The sequence below is a fragment of the Oratosquilla oratoria genome, chromosome 7 (genome assembly GCF_046742065.1).
Source record: "Oratosquilla oratoria isolate Oo_2021 chromosome 7, ASM4674206v1, whole genome shotgun sequence".
NCBI lineage: Eukaryota > Metazoa > Arthropoda > Malacostraca > Stomatopoda > Squillidae > Oratosquilla > Oratosquilla oratoria.
Genome location: NC_134783.1, coordinates 37,676,190 through 37,700,945, shown reverse-complemented (window position 1 = coordinate 37,700,945; position 24,756 = coordinate 37,676,190). Strand labels below are relative to the sequence as shown.

At 51.3% G+C, this 24,756-nt stretch overlaps 1 protein-coding gene across 1 annotated transcript in view; it reads left to right on the top strand.

Annotated features, from left to right (window-relative positions):
• The window catches only part of LOC143027071 (uncharacterized), a 59,586-nt gene that overhangs the window by 9,629 nt on the left and 25,201 nt on the right, over positions 1 to 24,756 (top strand). Inside the window, exon 2 of the mRNA XM_076187991.1 lies at positions 10,294 to 10,656. Within this exon, the coding sequence (XP_076044106.1) occupies positions 10,294 to 10,656 (363 nt within the window). The remainder of the gene's footprint in view (positions 1 to 10,293; positions 10,657 to 24,756) is intronic.

Here is a 24,756-nt window from a genome sequence, read left to right as displayed (position 1 = left end):
TACCAGGCTGACAGGTTGGCCCTTGAAGTATTTCTCTGAAGTAGCACTTTATTATTATTTTTCAGGTTTCGTGTACGATAGATGCTACTTGCACTAAATGATCAAACTGTTGCAAATATTTGAAGGAAAGAATAGACCTCTCGTTTTTCCCCACACCCATTAAATTAAACCAAGCGAAGTAATCTAGTCGGTCGATTATTGTGATTTGTTATCATGTATGTCGTCAGTTTCGTAGTAGGTCCATATCTATCCGCATTCATAACTGAAAAAAGTTGGAACTAATAACGTAACGAGTAACCACATCATCTCTTTGTTGGACTAGCGATATCATGTGCTCTCAACCACTATTGGGGTTGATAATCAAATTATAACGATGTGTACAATTGATGCAAACGAAGTTTACACCCCGAATGTATTCACCCAGTCAGCATGATACACGCGTCAAACCCGCGGAAGTTTTCAATCACCAGATATGGCTTATGATTAATATTTTATATGCACTATTTTTTTCTGTTGTGTAAACGCTGTACCGGTGGAAGTCGTGACGGTGCAACAAAACTTATAGTTGCAGAGGTGATGTTGCTCACCAAAGCACGGTCTAGGACCCTTGGGCCCAGTTCGCTACCTGTTCAGGTGGTTCGCAGGCCAGCAGATGCATCGAATCTACAGGCAACGGATCGTATTGCGCCATGACCGAGGGAGGGGGGCGTCGCACAACCAAACAATGCGCACATACCAGGGCTCACTAGTGCGCGCGCGCGCGTTTACGTAATATACAGGAAAGTATCAACGCTCGTGGGATCTTGTGTAGAGGAGTTAAAAGTGAGAAGTTGTATTTAAGAGAGGTGGGGTGTGCACACGCATGTGAGTACTCTGCAGTTGCGCCAGAAGAACAAAACAAAAAAATTGCTTGCCGCGAGGGTGGAGGGGGCGCTACAGAGAGCAAGATTGGAGAATGGTTTAGGTGGTGGTGATGAGCCTACGCCAAGAGGAGCTGAGTAGCTGTGGCCAGAGCAGTCATCTTTACCTTGTGCAATTTGGGACCTAAACGGGTAACAGTCACTACTGGGAATCTGAGAGAAGAAACTCGAACCTACAACTAAGTGGATGCGAGCCAGCACGCTTTCGATTACACCACCATAAGACAGAAATAAGTGAAGGTGCAAACGGACGAGGTAAAATGTCAAGTCGCGGATGCACAGCGAAAGGCAATTATTAACGAAAACAAAATCGTGTAAAGTTTGGGTGCTCGGCCGGAACTGGGCAAACGAATCTGGGTGACACGGAGTGAGCGAGTGGAGGCCCGCAGGAGTCGTGAATGAATGAAAGGTGCGGGCGAAGAGGGAGGGGGGGGCAGGGAACGGACGTCACACCAGTACATGTTAAACACGAGCGCATCTGCAGGTACACAAGCATTCCTTGCAAGGGAAGAAAGCTCATAGGCAGGTACAATCGCGGATAGTCTGCAAAGATGGATGGAGCACGCGCGCTTCGACGGTGCAATGTTACCGCTATCACAGATCGAGTGTCGCCCATAGCTGAAAACATTTCAGGATCGCTGCACTGCGATCCTGCACTAACTCTGGAGAAGTTGTGTGTGTGAGGTCGCAGCATTGTCCATAGATTAGGCCATATATGATCTATGAGATCTCATCCGGAAGGGTAATATTATCGATCACAGTTCCAACACATGATCCAATACCATGGTGAACATACGCAAACACGCACGTACTCTCGCTGTTGGTGCGGGTGCATGCAAGCATATGCATGGAAGTGGTTAAGTATTGGGTGTTTGTCGGCGGGGGTGTGGGGTTCGAAGTGATAACTTGAATCTTTTATCTTCAGATGATTAAAGACGCATTTGGTTACGGTTCGCCGCATGAATAGCTGACCAAAATTCCCAATGTAGGTTTGAAAGGGTTGCAAGAGTCAGGGGGGGGGCTGCCTCGTTTGAGAGCAGCCATTTTCTTACTAACGCATTTCTCCACATCTTATAATTTATCTTTAAGAACAATTATTTCGTTTGACCATTCACTGCGTTTTCGTAGATCCTTCCTCCTGTTAAAAAAACAACAACAACACGTGATCAAAAAAAGTGTTGAAAGACACACAAGGCTCAAGGGTACAGTAGTATCGCTCACGACCGCTAGTTCAGCGAACTTGCCCAAGCCTGAACATTTCAACATCACTGCATTACGAACCGGCACAACAACTCTGGTGGGCAAGGAGTTGTGTGTGATGAATTACACCCAGCCGCTGTCGTGTTCAGAGGCCCTCAGCACGATGAATAAGCTTATCCAGATCCCACACCACACGTGATCATGACGGTGTGTGGGTGTGGATTGCAACAAAGGAATGAATGGATGACCTGCAGTGCCCGCTCTCCGGGAACGTAGTGGCATATACATTCTCTCCCCTCGCCTAGTGTAGTGGCGGTATTCCCAGTTAGTGTGTGACAATGAGGGGGGGCACTGTTCCTGGCATCGGGCAATGTAAGGTCCAACACTAGATCTTTCGAGCGCCCACCCCTCCACCCGAAACGACACACACAAACACACACACACACACACACACACACACACACACACACACACACACACACACACACACACACACACACACACACACACACACACACACACACACACACACACACGGTGGTACAGTTGGTAGAGCGCTGGACTGGGGAGTACGATGGTGCTCGCAGTGCCCAGTTCGAATCCTGCCCAGGGCCGAAATTATTTCGGTATCGCTGTGTTTCGGGTCGTTACTCTGACTCTCGTGGGCGGGTGGTTGTGTGTGTGAAAGGTCATAGATCGGTCATACGAGCTCTCTTCCGGGAGGGAAATAGCTGTCGATCACGAGTCCAACACGTGATCCAAAGACCAAGGTGAATACACACACACACACACACACACACACACACACACACACACACACACACACACACACACACACACACACACACACACACACACACACACACACACACGTACGTACGTTACCCTCAAGGCCTGGTGGTGCGCGCACGAGACCGTCCCAGTGCATTTGTGACAGACGACGCTTGTAGTGAAAGAGGTTTGAAGGGGGGGGGGGGTAGAATAGCCTTGTTTCATCTAGGTTGACGGGGGAGAGGTTCCTTAGATGACGCGGTCACCTTGGTGAACAGCAAATTTTCTTTGCAGAGAACTGAAGTGGCCGCCATGCCATTTACTACAGAGGAAGTGACTCGCTACATCAGGAAACCAGAGGGCGCTGCCTAAAGGACAGCAGACCTAAAGGTCTGGCAGACCCTCGATGAGCCATCAGGCTGGTGGAGGAGGTTGAATATCGAGCCGCTCGGCCTTTCCAGTAGCGGATGTAAGGAAGGCGTGGGTGAAGTTGCACCACTATGAAATGTTTCTTAGTACTTTCGTTCGCTACGGCTATCTCGTATACTTGCGAAAGTTTTTGCGTACTAAACGTTAGAGCCGAGGACGCTTACTCTGTCTCGCTGCTCCATCCTTTCCTTGGCCTGACCGAAATGACCAACGCACGTCACAGTCGGATTGGTCGCCAGTTCCGAGCGGTGAGCAGCACTGCTGCTCGGTAAGAGGACGCTTTTCGGTTGTACCAGATAATTCGTGATGCTCCTCGTGGTGTTCTCATCAACTATACATATTTTATGGTTTCTTAAGTGAATGCATCTCTATCAGTTGGGCAGGGCCACGTCCTTCGGGAGGTCGGTGGAACGAAGAGGTAAGCTCGGTGTGGAATAGAGTCGAAAGTTTGTTTTGGGTCGACGACACCGTCGCCTCGGGGTCACCTGCCTGCATGGCCTCGATGCGGTTGCGCACTGGAGATTGCGTGCACTCGCCCGCAAGCTCTCCGTGGCACTCTGTCGAGTCAAGAACCAAAGTCCGGCGACGCCAGCCCGTGGTAGTAACTGTAGATGTACTGGTAGGGATTTTCGGCAAAAGACGGTATGTTGTTGTTATGCCGTGCGAAAGTTGCCTCTGCAACGGAAGGGCATCTTTGAAAACAAGCAGATTGCGGCGTTTGAATGTTACCTCGAAATGTTTGAAGATGTACTCGCTGGTTCCTGAGTATCGATACTAGAGTTGACCTCTGACTGTCTAACCCACTGACTGGGTGTGCGAGTGTCGATGTCAGTCGACTGGTGCTAATTATACGGCATCAGTGGGAGGTAATTTTTTATTTATTTATAAATTATTTTTTCTATTTTATTTATTGATTTATTTTGCTTTACACGGTAGGTCAACTGCTGGCTTGACTTGGGAATCGGTGGGTTATCGTACCGGTTCACTGGTAGTTGACTGGCTGGATGACTTGTCTTCTCACGGTACCGGTACGCTGGTGGTCAGCTTTCTCTTGGAAACGCTTAGTTTGGATCGGTTGGTTGTGGTCTTATGGGTGAAGAATGGTTGTTTTGCTCTGGTGGAGAATTGGGCTGGATTGGCACGTTAGGTCGAGGCACCATTGGATGTACACGCTGGATCGCTGGGGCATACTGTGACGGTAAATTCCTCCTGTCTTGAGGTTGCAGTTTACTCATGGTACGTTTTGTCCGGGCAGGCAGGCGACTTTGTTCAGTTCGAGACTTCGGAATACGAAACACGAAATTGTACTTCGATCTAGGAAAGCCGGTTGGACCTCGTCAGTATTATGACACTAAGTAGGTAACTTGTCGAGTTCGAAAAAAAAAAATCGCGGTCGTTTGAGAAATCTTGTACGTACTCACTGAGATAGGAGTACAGTCATTTGCATATTTTAGTAACTTATTAATCTTAATTATTTAACATGATTATTTGTTTCTATAAACATTTTTACACGTATATATGCAGTCTGCATTTCATTAAAACAATCTAATTTATATAAGTTGAGAACCTTATGGTGTAGCTGCTGATGCATCTAAGTTCCTTCGTAGCAACACATGCTAGAAAGAAAGTGTGGGGGTGGGGTGGGGCGGGGGGCATGCTTGCCCACGTACACATACACGTCACCGTAACCAAAGGAGTTGGCGGGAAGAGCCTCGATCCCTTCACTGCTCACGACCCCCTCCCCCTCCTTTTTTTTCGAACAGCGGTGTAGACAAGCAATAGCCTGAATATAGCCAATAAAGTAGCTGCATTGTAGGCGCCCCGTTTTACTTCCCGGGTTTGGCGATGGGCACGTGTAGTAAATCGCATTGATAAATGTGGAAGACACACACACACGTGCGTGCGCGCGCGCGCTTTTTTAGGGTTTTGGCGTACAGTTTCCAGGTGTGGACAAAATCCGCAAATGTTAAGTTGCCGAGTAAGTCTGGTGTGAGACCTAGAGTTGTTTAAACAAGGAGCAAGCCTCGTTAGGTAAGCCCCGGTGGATGTGGTGTTTGAGGAGGGGAGATTATGTGCATTCTTTCGTTGTGATGTAGTAGTTGATACGCGAGGTTTTCCTGTCAACCTTTCGCGCCTGAAAAGGAGAAATGGGCCGAAGCTTTTCTCTCGATGATGCCTTCCGTCCTTGCCCATGCTTCCTGGCTGCCTGTGGGTTAAGGAAGCTTTGTACTGTGCTGGGAAAGATAGATAACGGTGACGTAAATGCACAATTCCCCCCGGCATTGTGACAATGGCCGCCATTGCAAAATAGTGAAAAAAGTTTCGTACTGGTGGTTTGTCGACCGCCAAGGTTGTTTGCGGCTGCGTTGGCCCGCACCTACTCCCTGCTGCTGCTGCTGCTACTGTTTCGCAGCTGTTTTTAATGAACCCGAGCAAATGCGCGCGCTGCTTCTTCAGCTGCAACAACTCGATGCTCTTTACTTCTTCACATTGCACGATTGAAGGCGTTCAGTACTATTTGGGCCGTTATATGCATATCAACCCCCACCCATCCACATATTGATTGATACCTTTGTTTCTAGTACAAGAGGCGAGAAGCAATTGGACTAGTTTTGTGACGTAACAGCACAGATGGACGCTTGGGACCTAAATGAATGGCGGAGTGGTCATTACAAGCTCAGGCGAAGTGTGGGTGCGATATGTGCGCGCTCTCGTTGCAGCCGTACTGTTCCAAATTCGAAGACCAAACGCTTGGGAAATGAATCCGTTGATTTGCCTGGCAGACTAGCTTCAGGAACACGGAATTCCACACCCTCGTGACATCTCCCCAGTGTCGTGGATAGGTGGGAAGGTTGCACATAACACTCTCTCTCTCTCTCTCTCTCTCTCTCTCTCTCTCTCTCTCTCTCTCTCTCTCTCTCTCTCTCTCTCTCTCTCTCTCTCTCTCTCTCTCACACACACACACACACACACACACTCACTCACTCACTCACTCACTCACTCACTCACTCACTCACTCACTCACTCACTCACTCTAGCGTGAGGGGAGAGAGAGACTCCAACCTTTTGTATCCAGAGGTCATGTGATAGGCTAGTGTTCAGGTGTATTGTACCATTGTTTTGTTTGTTGTGGTGGCGTCGGTCGTGGGTAGCGCCGTTGGCTCGCGTCTGAGATGGTCTTTTGCTCGGTTCCTTTTCCTGCTGCTGTTGCCTCTGGTATCCAGTGATGGTGATGATGCAAGAAGTTGTTGTTTTTCTGTGCTCCAGAACTCTTTCTTTTTCCTGGTAGATTTGATCCTTCCCCCGCTGCCGCACGTAGGTACGGAGGTGGTTGACCTAACGAACGCTCAGGATATGTGGAGAGAAAATCCACCGTGCGGGTTAAAAGAGGAAGCGGCCAAGGTATATGACAAACCCTGCACGCTTGCGTCGGGGTTTGTGGCACATTCGCCGTTCCGTGGAAGAGAACGTTGTCATTAGCGGTGCCATAGTTATATGTTGACAGGATGCAGACGAGATCGTCACCGTGCCACGGGCCCTTAAGCGCAGACGAATGAAATTGGTGGCGGCGGGCAGGAAATGGCGATCAATTGTGCACACGCAGGAGGCGGTGGGGGAGGACCTCCCTCCCTCCCTCTCCCCCCTCCTGCCTCCCTCCCTCCCTCTCCCCCTCCTGCCTCCCTCCCTCCCTCCCTCTCCCCCTCCTGCCTCCCTCCCTCCCTCCCTCCCTCCCTCTCCCCCCTCCTGCCTCCCTCCCTCTGTCTGCCACCATCTCTCTCTGTCTGCCTCCCTACCTCCCTCCATCCTCTGCCTGCCTCCTTCCCATCCTCCCCCTCCATCCTTAGCCCGTCTTCCCTCCTCTTCTCCCTCCATCCTCTGCCTACCTACCTCCTTCCATCCTCGGCCTGCCTTCCTCCCTCCTCTCCATCCTCGGCCTGCCTTCCTCCCTCCTCTCCCTCCATCCTCTGCCTGCCCTCCTCCCCCTCTCCCTCCATCCTCTGCCTGCCCCCCTCCATCCTCGGCCTGCCTTCCCTCCATCCTCTGCCTGCCCTTCTCCCCCCTCTCCCTCCATCCTCTGCCTGCCCCCCTCCATCCTTGGCCTGCCCTCCTCCCTCCTCTCCCTCCATCCTATGCCTACCTACCTCCCTCCTCTTCCTCCATCCTATGCCTACCTACCTCCCTCCTCTCCCTCCATCCTATGCCTACCTACCTACCTCTCCCTCCATCCTATGCCTGCCTACCTCCCTCCTCTCCCTCCATCCTATGCCTACCTACCTCCCTCCTCTCCCTCCATCCTATGCCTACCTACCTCCCTCCTCTCCCTCCATCCTATGCCTACCTACCTCCCTCCTCTCCCTCCATCCTATGCCTACCTACCTCCCTCCTCTCCCTCCATCCTATGCCTACCTACCTCCCTCCTCTCCCTCCATCCTATGCCTACCTACCTCCCTCCTCTCCCTCCATCATATGCCTACCTACCTCCCTCCTCTCCCTCCATCCTATTCCTGCGTACCTTCCTGCATCCTCCTCCTATCTGCCTCCCTCCCTCCTCTCCCTCCATCCTATTCCTGCCTACCTCCCTCCTCTCCCTCCATCCGCTGCTTGCTTCCATCCATCTATCCCTCGCTCCATCCATCCTCTGCCTGCCTGCCGTTAGAGTGGATGGTTGTTTGAAAACTACACACCGGCTGCTCTCTGTCGGCGATGGCTTGGGTGGCAGGCCGCCACAGACAAGGACCTCCGTGGGCAGAATAAGCCCTTCAGATTCGTGGGATTTCTTTAAGCAGAATTAAATGGTTTGGCGTTAAACAGAAGTGTTTAGATTGCGTCTTTGTACCGAAAATGTTCATGTGGTGGCAGTTGGTGCGGGTGCGCGGCGACTGCAAGTGGACCGGTCAGGTCAGGTCAGGTCAGGAAAAGAAGCATGTACCAGCAGAAACAGCAGCATGAAGAAGGTTCGAACGTAAATGTTGAAGTTGGACGTGGCGTTGGAAACCCTGAAGTGTGCTGCGGGAGCAATGACCCAGGTTTTGATCGAGAGGCGTTTTTCGTGGTACCACGTACATTTTTTTTTTGTGTGTGTGTGTGTGTGTTAAAAAGGACGCCAAGACTATGGACTAGTTGTTTAACAGCCCCGTCTAGTCGCCATTTTCCACAAGATGCGGCGAATCGGTACATAAACAACCGGTGTTATAATGGTGCTAGGATCAGGAGGTACAGTCGCCATGCCAGTTGAGGTCGTGGCTAGTTCCACGCACATGACTCCAACAAGTGTTTGTTTTGCATCATATAAACAACAAAGTGGCAACGTGGACATAACAAAATAGTTGGTCATTGCACTATAGAGATGATTGGATTTAATCTCGTGTCACTGCTCGATATAATGATATTTAAGTTTGGTGATTTCCTTTTTCGGTCGGTTGGCCCTGATGCGGCAACAGTTGTCAAAGTAGTTGTGTTACGGAGGCAGTGGAACTCGACCCCTACACCAACAACCGTGTGTGTGATTCACCATGGTCTTGGATCATGTGATGGGGTCGTGATCGACAGCTACTTTCCTTCTGGAAGAGAGCTCGGAGCTCATACATGACCGATCTATGAGTAATGCTGTGAACTTACACGCACACACCCAACTCCCGGCCCACGAGAGTTGGAGTAACGACTCGCAGCGCAGTAATACTGAAATTACTTTAGCTCTGGGCGGGATTCGAACCCGGACCGCTGTAGTGGCGGCCGCGAACGCTACCACTGTGCCGTCAAAGTGTGTGTACATGCGTGCTGAGGTTGCTGTCGTCCTTGCAGATTGGTCCCCAACCCCCCACCCTCGAGCAAGCAAGTGAAAGGTGCCCGCCCTGCTCTTGGACGCGTTTGACAGCGGCCGGCAAAGAAAACGGGCCGGAGCCGCGGCTCTCTTGCAAGACAGTGGTGTTCCTGAATCTGAATAGAATCACGCTCGCTCGTATCCACACGTCCACGCACTTTGTATTTTTCCCCCCATTTATCAAAACTTGATAGTTTCGCTCCGTTGTGCCGTGGTTGTTCCCCAGTAGTGGTGGTTCTGTCATTCTCCAGACACTAATTAGATTCCTTTCCCTGTTTATTTACCTCCCATCGACTTCTTCCTCCCGTGTTCACCCGCTTCTTCTCTGCTCCATAGTGTCTCGTTTCCAACCTTATACCTTATTCTTTGCGGATCATTCTCCGTGCCCTGTCCCTTTGCACAACCCCACCATCCCGATCCTTGTTTCCTTACTCTCTCGTTTCTACAACGACCACTCCTCCCTCCCTCCCCGACACCACCGTGGACTGCACAACGCTTTGCCTCGTGTCATGCTGTGAGCCTGTTCGCGTGCCGAGTGCCGCAGTTTCCATTTCGTTTTCATGTCACACTCGCACGCATGAACGCACGCTACGCATGCGCACCTGAGAGCCTGTTTGGCCCCTCGGGAGGGTTGTGTCTGGACGCGCAGCCTTGAACTTGAGGGGATTTGCGTAATGCGGCGGTGAAGTAGTTTCTACTTCGTCTTTGCTTGTTTCTGGGTCCGTGCGGAGAGGCTGACGGACATGCAGGTGGATAGGCAGTAGGCAAGGAATCTATTTAATTTCGAAGGAAAAAAAACCTCCTTCGCGTAGTTTTTGTGCTAGTGGCGCAGTTGCCCGCGTTTGTTGTGCACCTTTTGATTATGATGCCACACCTGGCTGGCGCCTGGAGTGTGCTGAATATGAATAGTTCGTTGGAGAGCGCGTAGGGGCAGGTAGGGTGGGAAGGGGATTTCTGAGTCGGCGACTTGGAGGAGAGTCATGCACGTCATGAATTATGTTAGTGTGTACACGTATGTTTCCAATGGAATAACAGAGTGGGGAAGTTGGAGTGGGTCAGACGGGGATCCGTGGAAAGACTGTCAGCGATTTGTTATTCGTATTAATTTTGTTTGATGTTGAAGATAACGGTGATTTTTTTTCTCCCTTTCAGGTGGTCGTGCGGATCAAGGCGGTGTTGGACGAGACCAAGCTCCTGGTGGTCGACACTGAGGCGGACAAATGGTACAAGTCGAAAAACATCGTTGTCAATGGGGACATGCCCAACATCATCTACAAAAGCTCCAAGAGGTCGACTTCCCCGACCCCATCCTCGACGCCCTCCACACCTCCGCCACCGCCTCCACCCTCCGAGACCACCACTCTCGCGGTGGAGAACGACAACAGCAAAATCCTTACGAACGGGCACCACAGCGACCACAGCCATCACTCTGACGAAGGGGACAATCGCTCTGTTAGTTCGGACAAGTCCGCCGCCTCGTCGTCGGCATCGAGCGAGGCGTCCACGCAGCCCCAGGTAGGTTGTGTGATGTGAGGTGTGTCGTATTTGTGTTCGAGGTCGTCAGTGACCGCAGGAAAAGCCGTTTAAAAGACCGTTGTTTGTATTGCAGTGAGGAGATTTTTGAATTTCAAATGTTCTCGGTTTGGACTGTGAATGGGGTCATTCCGCAACTGGTTGTTCGTTGGTTGATGAGGTGATTCCTGAAGGTCTTGTCGCCGTGATGGCGGCATCCACAGGCCGCGAATGTGGCTTGCTCAGTGTCCACAAACGATTCCAAATGTAGTGCGTCTGTCGAAGAAAAATGATGTGTAGAACTGGCTCTGCTTTTAGGATCATGTAACGGTGCGTTTTCTATGCTCCGTATTCTTTTCGCACGGGTAGGGGTTTGGTTGGTGTTTATTTTCTCCGGTTTTCCCTCCTCATGGTCGACGTGAAACTGGCAGGGACTGAGAGTCGTTATCTGTGAGCTGAACTTCATGTTCACATCGACTACGTCTCGCCGAAGTCATGGTGTTGGCCTCCATCCAACGAATTTCTTCCAGTTCGACCTCTGAAACCTTGCCGGTATAACGGATTCCGAGACGCGGAGACAACTTGTGATCTGAAATTTGTCGGCGGCAAAAAAGAAAAAAAATAAGAGCTGTGGGCTCTTGACCTACCCTGCTCTTGTGAGTGAATGGATGGGGGCTTTATGTTGCTTGATACAGTAATGCAATGTCCTGCAGGGTGCCTGCTCCCACTTCTTGGTTCAACAGTGTTCGGCTCGTAGTAGAGTTACTTATGTTGCCCAGCCCCCAAATATGTTGTGATGAAGAGATCGCGTTGCGTTGCGGGGGATGTTGCTCAGCAACTTGTATATGTATGTATATGTACACACACACGTACACACACACACACACACACACACACACACACACACACACACACACACACACACACACACACACACACACACACACACACACAGAGAGAGAGAGAGAGAGAGAGTGTGTGTGTGTGTGTGTGTGTGTGTGTGTGTGTGTTGGTCACGAACATGGCGAACGCAGTGACTGTCCCCAGACGGCTATCCGTAAATGCGCCTACAGACAATGACTCGGGGGGAAGCTGTGAGTGGGTAGGGGGAAGGGTGGGGTTGGGCTTCTGAGGTATCTCAGTCATGTTGGTTCTCGGTTTGGCCCGCGTGAATCGTGCCTGTACGGTATAAGCAAGACCGTTCTGATAGAATCTCTGATCCTTTTCAAGAGGCAGAAAGACCGAAATCGTTTAGCTGAGTTGCACGAAGTGCAAGAATATTTAATTTTGAAAAGTCAACGCACCAGTAACTTGTCAGTGTTGAAATAAGCAAAAAGTTACTTTGTTCCTTTTCACTTCTGAACCATTCTTCGGAGTAGGCTGGAGCTCGCAACCTTGGGACTCCGGGGCGCCGACCGTGGTCTTGGTTTAGGCAGCCATTCCAGCACAAGAAAAGTCGATCAGATCTCCATGATACCTTCCACCATTTCGACGGGACGCCGCCGTCGCTGCTGTGTCACGCTTCCCACGCGGTTGGCGGTCAGTGTTGGTTGGTTGGTCGGTCACTTTCTTGCGCAATGCCTCGCTAGGGCGGGTAAGGGGAGGGAGAACGAGCGAGTCGGCCAGCCATTGTTACTTTTCGTGGAATGCTGACCGATGAGTTTCGCTTTTATTGTATCGATTCTTCGAATAGGAGGATGGCGGGGGGAGTTCACTCTTGAGTGTGAGGGGGGTTTCCCCCTCAACCAAAGAAATTTGGTTTGATGGAAAGAAAAATAAAACTACGCTCATAAAGGAATTGGTTGATCTTGTTCCGATGCCCCTCGGAGCGATTCGTTGGACCATTGGCTGCATGGAGGAGAAGGAAGCGGGACCGAGATGTCTTGGGCAGGCAGGCGAGTGGGCGAGCCACCGCCGAGATGTGCAGGTGGTGGGGATTGGGGTGGAGTGGAAGGGTTAATGGAAGGGTGGGGGTGGAGACGAAGGAGCGAAAAGTGGGTGGGAGAGGAGGAGGAGCCAGGAAATGTCACTGGCTTCTATCTCCTCTGACCTCACATCCGGTATATTGCAGAAAGGGCGTTAGGGGAAGGGTGTGTGTGCGCGCGCCTTGGCTCCTGTTGCTATGATCCTCGTGTACGTTGAGATTTTTTTTATTCGTGCCTCCTGAGCGGATTGCTCCGTTGTGATGCAGCGCCGCGCCATGTTTTCCTTGGGCGTGCACGGCATTCGACGTTTTGTGACCTTGTGTAGCGATGGGTCATTTTAAAAATGTTCTTGTCGATGCATACTGCGTGCTGCCCCTGGCGGGGTAGGGACATTTGGAAGAGCCAATGCAGCTAACTGGTATTGTCCCTGCTGTTCACTTGGATGCGACAGAGGCCGCAAATCTACAGGAAATGAAAACTCGTTCCGTTTCCTCTTCAGCGTCTGGCATTCTCGTTCTTTTCTTAATTCTCATCCACGTCTTTCTCTCTCTCTCTCCCGCTTTTTCTATCTTGGCCTTCCATTCCTTCTCCCTTCTTTCACTCTTGCCTTTTTTCGATAGCAAGGCCTGAAGGACCCTGGGTAACACAGCGAGCGGCTCGTTTCGGGGAGGAAACTAACGAAATGGTGACGGGGTGGCGCACGCGCTTAGGGTTTCTGTCACTCCCACATAATATAACGGTGGGGTCAGAATTGGCACACATAATCCCGACGGCAACTCAATCGACATCTGTGATGCATCGTGATATCATACCGTTATATTTATTATTGTTATTATTATTATCATTATTTTTTATTTGTGATTTTTTGCTGGCGTTTTTGCCTGTGCGAGCGTACACGCTTGGGTGTGGGCGCTTGGTAGTTTTTTGTATTTGCGTGCATGAGGGTGAACATGCACGCGTGGGTTCTTGTACTTTTGCAGTTGCGAATGCTTGTAGGCATACGTGTTCATGCGCTTTTGACATGCACAAGTTCGTATACTGGTGGGCCGTTACAACGAATCGTGTGCAATAGCAGCAACAGCGCCACTGACGGCGCCTCGAAGCCGCGCCCTTTATTGTGGGCGACGGGACGGGATTGGGTCGCGTGAATGGGCGGTGGCGGGTGTGTGGAAGGGTGGTGAGGTTGCCTACGTCGTCATTTCCTGTCGCGTGTCGTGCCCGTGCCGCCGCGTGGCACTGGCCCAGTTATTCATCTCCGAGTGGTCATGGAAGAATACGAAAATAAGAGCATTGTATCCCACCCCACCCCACCACCACCAACTTTCCCTCTGGGAGCTTGCACTCCGTGTACGCCGACCTCAGCCCTCTTTAGTGACGTCAAGTCGCCTCGCTCAGCGAGCATTAAAAGCGAGCTTATCGCGTCTTTTCCGTACTACTCTCCCCAATCGTTGCGCTCTGTTTTCTACACTTTTCCACTTTTTTTTCTCATGGGCCACATGGCCATGTTTCTTTCCTGACATTAAGGTCACACTTTCCATTCCCAGATTTTTGTGACTCGTCTCTCGAATACCCGCCATTTTCTCTTCCCAGTCAATGGAAACTTGTCTTCCTGCAGCAGCCCAGCTTCGCCCCAACTCCGTTATGAATGCACGTACTAGTAAAAAAAAAAAAAACGCGTATGTTGGCAGTGCAGGTATAAAAAGCATACAAATAAAAAAATATGCTGCTGCCCCTAGTAGTAATGATAGTAGTAGTAATACTAGTGGTTATAGTGCCAGTTGTGACGCATTTTTTTCGTTAACATTTCCTTCGTGCATTTTTCGTCTGTAATCACCAGGGAGGTGGCTAGGCGCTGTGTCTTGCTGTTTCCCTTCTCAGGGAATGAATGGATGCGCACATTACTCCACCCCAACCCACACCCCCACTTAATCTTGACCATTGCATACCCATCCACTGTGGGTGCAGGTCCACACGTTCCTAACATTACAGTGCAGTACAGCAGCAACACACACACACGCACGCACACACACACACACACACACACACACACACACACACACACACACACACACACACACACACACACACACACACACACACACACACACACCAGCCCTTGTTCCATTATCCTCTTGTATCTCCCTCCATATCTCTCTCTCCCTCTCTCTCTCCCTCTCTCCCTCTCCCTCCCTCTCTCCCTCCCTCTCTCCCTCTCTCTCCCTCTCTCCCTCTCCCTCCCTCTCTCTCCCCCTTCCTCCGCCGCTCCCCTCTATCCCATGCCGTTTCCATCCTCCTTCCGACTTGATCTTCCCTTGCCCAGCAGCCCCCTCGCGTTACATCCCCTGCGTCGCCCCCGTCTCCTCCCGTCCCTACTCACTTCCGTTCCCCTGTCCTGACTGCTTAACCCCGTTTTTCACGTTGCTCTCCGCCCCTCCCCGATACAGTCTACTCATTTTTTGTTATAGGGCACGGGTATATTACTGGACCACTAATTTGCTGCCTGGTTTGCCATGGACTCGTTGGTCGTTAATGAACATATCTTCGATCGGACGGTTCTGTTAACATTCCTCGCTCAGCTCTGGAACTACCTTGTGATACCTCTTCGCCTCCGCCCCCTATGCCCCCGCCTCCTACCCCCTATGCCCCCGCCTCCTCCCCCTATGCCTCCGCCTCCTCCCCCGCCTCCTCCCCCTATGCCTCCGCCTCCTCCCCCGCCTCCTCCCCCTATGCCTCCGCCTCCTCCCCCTATGCCTCCGCCTCCTCCCCCCATGCCTCCGCCTCTTCCCCCCATGCCTCCGCCTCTTCCCCCCATGCCTCCGCCTCTTCCCCCCATGCCTCCGCCTCCTCCCTCTATGCCTTCGCCTCCTCCCTCTATGCCTTCGCCTCCTCATCCTGCTCTTCCTCTACTAGTTACACTCGAGGTCCTAGATAGCTTTGCTGCAGCTGGCTGGCGCTCGCCATAGCATGCACTATCTGTTTATTGTACTGTACAGTAGTGTGTCGGGCTCCCGAAAGTAAGACTTCTTGTTTATCCTCTGTTGCACACAAAAACGTGGTGGCCTCTCTTGGAAGTGTACATTTCCTCTGGCCCTACAATTTCTCTTGGCATTTTATCCTCCGAACGCCCTTTCAAAACCGCAACCACCGTCCTCCGTCCATCGTACCATTCTTGAACGCGGACTTCGATGATGGCGCTGTAACCAGAATCTCACAAATTCAGTTGTCTCTCCCTCCTTCCCTCCCTCACTTGCGTAAACGAGTTCTGCGCATCGGGGATAGCTAAACGCCACATTCCAGTCCTCGCTCGCTCTCCTCCACGTCTTCGTCCTTTTTTCTCATCCTCAATCTCGTCCTCTTCCCCGTCTCCTCTGTCTCCTTGCAATCCTTGCCCTGTCCCTCCACGTCCTGTTCCTTGCCCTCTTTCTCCTCACACTAGTCTTCGGCTTGGTGCTTGTTTCTCTTCCTCCTCACACTAGTCTTCGGCTTGGTGCTTGTTTCTCTTCCTCCTCTTCCTAGTCGTCGCAGAAATGCTCCTACCTCTCTTCTTGTATTCTACGTCGTTGGCATTGCCCTCTGCTACGTCCTGCGTCGTTGGTGTTCGCCCTCCCACATTCCCTTCCCTCCTCCCCCACTTCCGTTTGCGGTTTCCTTTACGCGCGCGCGCACGCGAGCCCTCCCCCTCGCACTTGACCCGGGACAGCCAAAGGGGTTGTGGGATGTAGGGGTGGGTGGGTATTTCGGCTGAAGGAACGAAGGGCAGATCAAACTAAATGACTAAGCTGTGCAGGGGGAGAATACTCCCATGGTTGAATGAAATCGCCAGGCTGAATCCAGGCCGAATCTGCTACGGAGTAGAAATGAAGGGGTAATTTGGTAACCTGCTATCGCCTGCAGTTTGCACCCCCCACCCCGCCCCCGCCCCTACACCCAGCAGGTGGTGGTGGTCAGTAGACGAAATAATCTCCCTGCTGCTCCTTTTCAAAACCCGCCTTAAACCCCCCACACCTTCGTATGTAGGGGCAGTCCCGAGGTCCTTATCAATTTCGACGGTATTTCCTCCATCACGCAAGGATGGATGACAGCTGGTGACAGGTCCCACCTCTTCTCCCTCCTTCTCAGCTGGTGACTGGAATAGTCCCTGACTAATAGAACATCAGTCCAACGTTTCTTCCCAGAGGGATCTATGTGAGGTCCCGAGGACTGTTGCTAGCCACCGTGGTGCTACGAGTTCCCAGTCATTGATAGAGGCAGTAACCAATATTATTATTATAATTGTTATTATTATTATTATTATTATTAATTATTATTATTATTAATTATTATTATTATTATTAATTATTATATTATTATTATTATTATTATTATTATCGGCATCACAATCAACATCATTATTGTTGGTATTATTACTACGCTGCTGCTACTACTATACTTACTTCTATACGACTACACTACTACTACCACGACCACCCTCCTCCTCTTCCTCCTCCTCCTCCTACTCCTCCTCCTCCTCCTCCTCCTCCTCCTACTCCTCCTCCTCCTCCTCCTCCTCCTCCCCCCTCCTCCCCCCCCCCCTGCTGAAGGGGTTTAGGCTGCTTCAATTCGTTCGCCCCGGTAGCGCGCCAAACCCTTTCATCCCACGGCGTTGGGGACGGGGGAGGTGTGCGGTGCAGGAGCAGAGTTGAGCCCCGAAGGTGCCGCCGAAGGAGTCGCACGGGTGTGGGTGCTACCAGATGGTTCTTCACCCCGAATTGAGATTTTCTGGCCGCTATGCACATGGACTAGTACATTTTGGAGACATCCCTCTCCATCTGCAGCGAAGAGGAGAGAAACTGACAAGCGTTCAAAGTTCCGATCGGCCGTCGAGCTCCAATGGATGACTGGCCGGGTTAGTGGAACGTGCACGAGTCAAGTACAGCCGGGAGCTAAAGTCAAGCCACGCGCTTGAACCTCAGCTGGTGGTGTTGCTGTTACGGCTGTTGGTGTTGCTGTTACAGCTGTTTCACTCACCTGTGGCACCGGTGGCGGCGGTGGCAACAATTACGACGCCTGCAGAGCTGCTGCCTCGGAGACCAACATGTCTGTTCCGGTCACTTTTTCGGTCCAACCTCTACTGTTACCACGTTCACCCCGGTAGTACACGCGAGATGCGTTGTCCAGAGCAGGAAACGACACCCATAACGTATGACACACACACACACACACACACACACACACACACACACACACACACACACACACACACACACACACACACACACACACACACACACACGCTCACACACACGCTCACACACACGCTCACTCTACCTTTGTTTTGTCAGGAATAGTATTTAACGCAGTTGGTGTATCGACGTAAAAAAGCCCTGTGGCAGTTTTTCATGTGCTTCCATACCGATCAGTGCCTGGGACTGTGCCTGGGCCTGAAGGTCATCTGTGTGTGTGTAAGTGTGCGTGAGTATATTCAGGCACCAACCGCTATGACTAATATGTGAGGCAACGCTTCGGAAGGTGCAGGTGGTGTGCGTGCCTGCGCGCTGTGTGTGGGTGGAGATGATAGATGCATTTGGCAGTAACGGTAAAATTCACCATCTCCATGGGGCTACGAAATCAAAGGGAGCGAGCTCCTATTGTACATCACTTCCGTGGCAGCAAAATCGCGCACGTGCCGCGGTAATGATGACTTCCGCCGGTCTCGCCCGAGGCACGATGGGCCGCGGCACTCACCCCCCCCCCCTTCCTCCCCCAACACAGACACAACCAGCCTATCTCCCTTCGTCTTTCCCTCTGTGCGCTGCAGTATTCGCCTAACCGCCACCACTGGCGCCATGGGATGCAACACATTTCCCTTCTTTCTTGACAGGCTTCTGCACTCCCTGTTGTGCTGTGGTTTGCAGTCCGAGGAGGGGGTGGGGGGACTTTGAAGCCAAAGGGGGCACAAGTAATGGTGAGGCCGAACCAGGCCGAACGAGAGGGTTTGCGCGCTCTTCAGCGCCGGCCACATGAGTGGATCGCTTCTTGCGAATTTCACGTAGGTGGCGGTTTTGGGAGAATCTGACGTGTTGTTGATGAATCTTGCTAACCGAAACAAGTCTGACCGTTGGGGGAAAGGGAGGGGGAGATTAGGCCACAGCTGCGGAGGTGGGGGTGGGTCTCTTCATGTTGCCGTATTTACTTCTAAACACTTGCGCAGCACAGGTGGAGGATAAGGGTGGGGTAGGGGGTTTGGAGGTGGAGGGACTAACGAAGCTCAGGGTCATGACACAAGGGTTGTCTGTTAGTGGGCCAAGGTGCTGCCAGCGCTTGCTCTAAAGCGAATAGTTCAGAATTGATTGTGTGTGCGCGTGTTCCTGCATGAATGTTTTTATCGTGTGCATTTTTTTTCATCGTATGTTGATCGTGTGCGCTTGTCATGGTATGTTTGTGTATGATTCACCACGGTTCTGGATCACGTGTTGGACTCGTGATCGACAGCTATTATCCTCACGGATGGGAGCTCTTGAGTTCATAAATGGCAGGACCTATAGTTAATGCTGTGACCTTACGCACACGTACACATACACATACACGCGCAACTTCTTGCCCACCAGTTGTGTGAGTGTGTGTGTGTGTGTGTGTGTGTGTGTGCGCGCGCGCATGCGTGCTCGCCCGTCTGCATGCTTGTACTTGTGCGTGTTTGCTTGTATGTGTGAACGTGGTCGGCCGAGTTGGACGGGGTTCTGCCGGGCCCCGTGCGATAAGAGCAGACGTACTCTGCTGTCGACCGTGTTGGCTCGTCCGCATCCGATACGAGACAACGCGTAAACTGCAGCTTCGGCCACTTAATGACGGGGAGTGGGAAGAGGAGGACTGTTTAGTTAGGCCCAAGCTGTTCTCTGACAGCGGAGGCTTGAGCCCGGGTTTAGGCTTAGCTCGGCGTGGCCTACCCTACCTGCATGAGCCCGACCACCTTCGTGGGTTATTTCTTTGTCTCTTCCTCCTTTTTTTCCTCCTTTTTTCCTCCTCTTTCCCTCCTTTTTCCCTCCTCTTTCCCTCCTTTTTCCTACTCCTTTCACCTTTTCCCCCCTCTTCTACATCTCTCTATTTCCTCTTCCACCTTTCTCCTCCTCCTCCTCTTCCACCTTTCTCCTCCTCCTCCTCTTCCACCTTTCTCCTCTTCCTCGTCTTCATCTTCCACCTCTTTCTTCTCCTCTCCCACCTTTCTTCTCCTCTTCCCCCTCTTTCTCCTCTTCCCCCTCTTTCTCCTCTTCCCCCTCTTTCTCCTCTTCCCCCTCTTTCTCCTCTTCCCCCTCTTTCTCCTCTTCCCCCTCTTTCTCCTCTTCCCCCTCTTTCTCCTCTTCCCCCTCTTTCTCCTCCCTCCTCTTCCACCTATTTTTTCCTCCAGATCTTCCACGTTTGTTCCAGGACTTGGGTACGTTTCGTAAAAGTAGGAGAGGGATGTCGTGACTGCGAACAAAACCTCATCCACTTTACAAGTGATGGACATCGAGGGAGATGTCGACTTCTTTCGGTCGTTATCCTCGGATATATTTATAGCCCGTTGTCATGTGCGTGCGTGCGTGCGTACGTGCTGGGGCTTGTATGAATTTTTCGTTGAATTTTGCGTGAGCGTCCTTGTAAATGAAACATTCCCACAAGAAGTAGGCAATTGATTGAAGTTCTCCCAATCTGAAGGCCGAGATGGCCAAGGCAAGTCTCTTCTGCAACACAACAAATCTCGCTTCAGGATCTCCTCTAAGTACCTCAGGCCCCATCACGCAGCTCCTCCAAAGATGGTGTGGGGGCGGTGTGTGTGTGTGTGTGGTTAGTCGGGTGTGTGTAAATTTATCGTTCGTCATGGCTCAACGATGAGGCTGCATCAACTACGTAGCCCAGCGTGGAACACCTGTGCACTGACGTCACTAGGTGCCAAATGTCGCCGGGAGGTTGATTCACGTGACGGACAGCTGCGCGCTGTTTACGGCCGCTCTCGGGAGGGATGTCGCGCAATGGTGCCCTCACGACACCCAGGCGCCCTGGGACGATGCGGCGCCGCGGCCGTGGCATCGTTGGTGTCCGCGAAGCCGTGAGGGGGATCTTGGGTGTATATGGCGTCATTTTCCGCGGGTATGGCATCAGTAGCCACGGTGGTGTTGCTAGTGATGGTAGATGGGTGTTGTGAGTGAGTCAGCATGTGGCCCACGCTTTAGCGTCATTTTCATCTGGTTATTGGTTAATAGTTGTCCGAAAACGGGATAATAATTCCGTGCTCGCTTGCTCTCCCTCCCTCGTCCGTACAGCTTGATGCGCATTTGTGCCAATTTTATCCTTGGTAGTGAAAAAGGCAGAGCTTGCGTGTTTGCGTAAATATCAAGCATGATCATTATTTCAGCAGCTTTAGTGCCCATCGTATTTCGTTTGAGAATAACAGGTTGATACCTGTCTGCCATGGTTATGCCTGTCAGGTGCTTGCTGACCAACCTTCCTTTCTTCCTTCCTTACTTCCATCTTTTCTTCCTAGCTCTTATGCCTGTCAGATGCTAACTGACTAGCCTTCCTTCCTACCCTCCTTCCTTCCTTCCTTCCATCAATCCATCTTTTCTTTGCCCTTAATACCTGTCAAATGCTAACTGACCGGCCTGCCTTCCTTCCTTCCACCCTTCCTTCCTTCCTTCCATCCTTCTTTCCTTTCATCTTTTCTTCCTTTCTTGTTCGTGAACGGGCCACGTTATGTCCCCGTCTGCTGCCACGCCGTGTTTGGTGTGTGCGTGTGTGTGTGTGTGTGTGTGTGTGTGTGTGTGTGTGTGTGTGTGTGTGTGTGTGTGTGTGTGTGTGTGTGAGTGAGAGAGAGAGAGATAACTCAGCAAGAGTGACGTCTGTAGGGCTGTCCACGATTGAGAGTGAGCAAGGGGCAGGGGAGGGGGTGGGCAGTTGCATGGCGGGAAAGAAACGGCCCAGTACTTAATTGTTTGCAATAGCGAAGGCGGTGAAAGGAAATATGATTACGGCGAAGTCGGATGGAAAAATAGACACATGGGGGCAGAGGAGCAAATGGGCAGATATGTTATGGGGAGTTGTCTATAATAATCTTCACACGTACGGAAAACCTAGTGAGAGAGACCTATTGGCCCATGTTCTTAGTAGGATGGTGGGGGAGAGCGGGTTGGGGGGGGGAAACGTCCTGTAGATTCTCTTATGTTTGGGAGGACAAGAGTTGGACTCTCAGCAGAAGGCTTTATATCGACTCTAAGAAAGAAGAGGCAAATGTCAAAAGTATTGAGAGGTCCTGGGGACGTTAAGGTGAGTTGGTGGCTGGCTGGAGGTGGTGACGATGCGGAAAGGTAGGGCGGGGATCGTTTCTAGGGCGAAGAAACGTCATGGGATCATGGCCGTAGTGGGAGTGGAGGTGGTCACACAGTGGTGGAAAATTGTTCATCGGTTTCGAAGGAAATTTTAAATGATTATGATAATTATTATGATAATGATTATAGGTTATGGTGTATAGTTGCCTGTCGACTAAGCGTTTCAGAAGCTTTGTTACTTCTAAGCTCTAGCCCACTCACACCTATATTATTTTAGAATTAATTTTTATCTTGGCGAAGGTGTCCCAGATACGGGCGAGATGAATAGGCCTAAGCGGGCCTGACGGCAAGGCAGTGTCCGCGACGTCCCCGATGTGTGTGTGTGTGTGCTTGTGCTTGCGCGCGCACCTGTGAGAGATATGCGTTAGTAATTCCAGTATTACCTTCACAATGTCTTCTGTCTCTCGGAGACTTTCTAGGGGGAGGGGTGCCCTACAGTTCCTCTAAAATGCACACCAGTTCACCTTCCCTCACCGCCTTTTAGTCTCCACCTCTCCTTTACGAGGCTAGTTGTTGGGTGGTGAGTGTTGAGAGAGAGGGGGGCGGGGTAGGTGCCTTAATGGGCCCGGGGTTGATGCTGGGCACCGGATAGTGTTGCTGGCGCTAGCCGTGCATTCTGTCCGAGAGGTTTCCAAGCGAGGGGGCGCAAAGGGAATAGGGGGTGGGTTGGTTTGGGGGGAAGGAGTAGCCTTCACAGCTGACTCGTGGGGCTTTGTCAGTTCGTACATTGTTTTTCCGTTTCAAACCGTTTCCTTCTTTTCCCGGTCAGTAATGGAACAACAACAGCTGTTGTGGATCACCTGAAGAATTGGCATCCCAGACTTTGAGAGGGTGGAAATTCATCAGGTGGGTTATTCTAGGGTAAAAATTCTAGGTGGGCTGTTCTAGGGTGAACATTCTTTAGGTGGGCTGTTGTAGGGTGAAAATTCTACAGTGGGCATAGGCTACCTAGGGTGTTCCTAACTTAACCTATCCTAACCTAACTTTAACTTTACCTAGTCTAACTTGACCTAAATAGGGTGACGATTCTTAGGTGTTGTTGGTTGGGGTGGCCATTCTTCAAGAAAGGCTATCCTGGGGTGATTATTCTTCCGGTGGACGTTCGGGGGTGACAGTTATTCAGGTGATCCGATGTTACTGTTGCTATAAAATAGCAATGTGTTATTAGTATGACGAGGGTCATGTGTATACATTGGTGGTAGTTGTGGTGCACGTTTGGTCAAACTGGAAAACGTTCCTTAAGGCAGTGGGAGCTTCCACCCAGACTGTTGTAGGCAAGCTGCCCATGACGCAGGGTTCTCTGGGAGAAACTCCTTGCCGCTGTTGCTTCTGCCTCTGCTCGAACTACGGTACCTTAGCATAGTGAAATTTGATGCCCTCTTCACTACAGTGGACTCCACGTAATTTTATCAACAACCACCTTCACAGACCCATTATTACTACGGCGATAGCAGCAGGGACGACGACCACGATGACTACCCCCATTATCCCCTGTCGTCCCATCATTCACTCCCTGACTTGTGACGTCTTAATTTATGCTGCGTGGGAGTCCAGCGTGACGTTACAAGAGTGATTGGGAGAGGAGAAAGGGAGGGGCAAGCTTTAGAGGCCGTGTGAAACGTGCCATGGTAAGATCAGGTAGGAGGACGTGGTGGTCTTCGTGGTGGGGTATGGTGTGACGATCAGTGACGCCACGTGGCAGAATTTAGGCAGTTAACACCGACAAACCTGTCGTGACGTCATGGACATTGAATAGCATAATGACCCGTGGGAGGTAATTTCAATAAGACAGTAGGTGGTGTGGTGTGGACCCGTCGAGGGTGTGCGTGGGTGGGCGGCTAGGTGAGTGGATGGGCGGGGTGCGCCTCCCCTTGCCCGCAACCGAGTCGCTTACCACACGAAAGAGTAATTGTGGTGAAGAGGCTGTGTAAATAGTAACAGCAGTAATGTGTATGTGAGAGGGAGCGCTTAGTAGTTATCAAGCTTTTTTATTGAAGACACACTTTGTGCGAGTGCCAACTTTGTAAAGTTGGTTGTGGCTCATGGCGGTTGTCGCACAGTTGGTTTTGCGACACGCCCCCCCACCCTTACACACACACACACACACACACACACACACACACACACACACACACACACACACACACACACACACACACACACACACACAACACACACACACACAACACACACACACACACACACACACACACACACACACACACACACACACACACACACACACACACACACACACACACACACACACACACACGACCTCCATTTCTGAGCGTCCTTACTTTGGTTCGTGGGATCTCTTTTGATCCATTGAGCTGCCCGCGGAAAGAGTTGATCAAATCTTCCTTGCCGGAACGAGTCCGTCCTGAACTAATTACCTTGGACTCGATTCCACTTTGTTCCCTAAACTCTCCCACTTCCTCCCTCCCCACCCTCCGTCCTCTCTTAGCCCCTCCCCCCCTTACTATCATTCGGTGTATCACCTTCACTATCACACGGTGTGACCCCTCCTCAGCTGCCTCTGTATTCACTTTTTCTTTCGATTGCTTGTATCCCGTTATTCCTTCCTAGCCTCGCACTCCCTCCTCTCCCTCTTCGCCCCCCTCTCCCTCCCTCCTCCCCTTCTTTCCCTCACCCGTTCCCATAGTTATCATTCACTCGCACAGTAACTTGCTTCTTCACTCTCACATCCTTTCTGCCTCCCCCTACCCCACACACACAGACACAGTCACTCTGCTCTCCGTGTCCTGGGGCCTTCATCACGGAAACACGCGCAGCGTTGTAGGTCTTTTGTCCCGGGAAAGGCGAGACCTGCGGGTCGT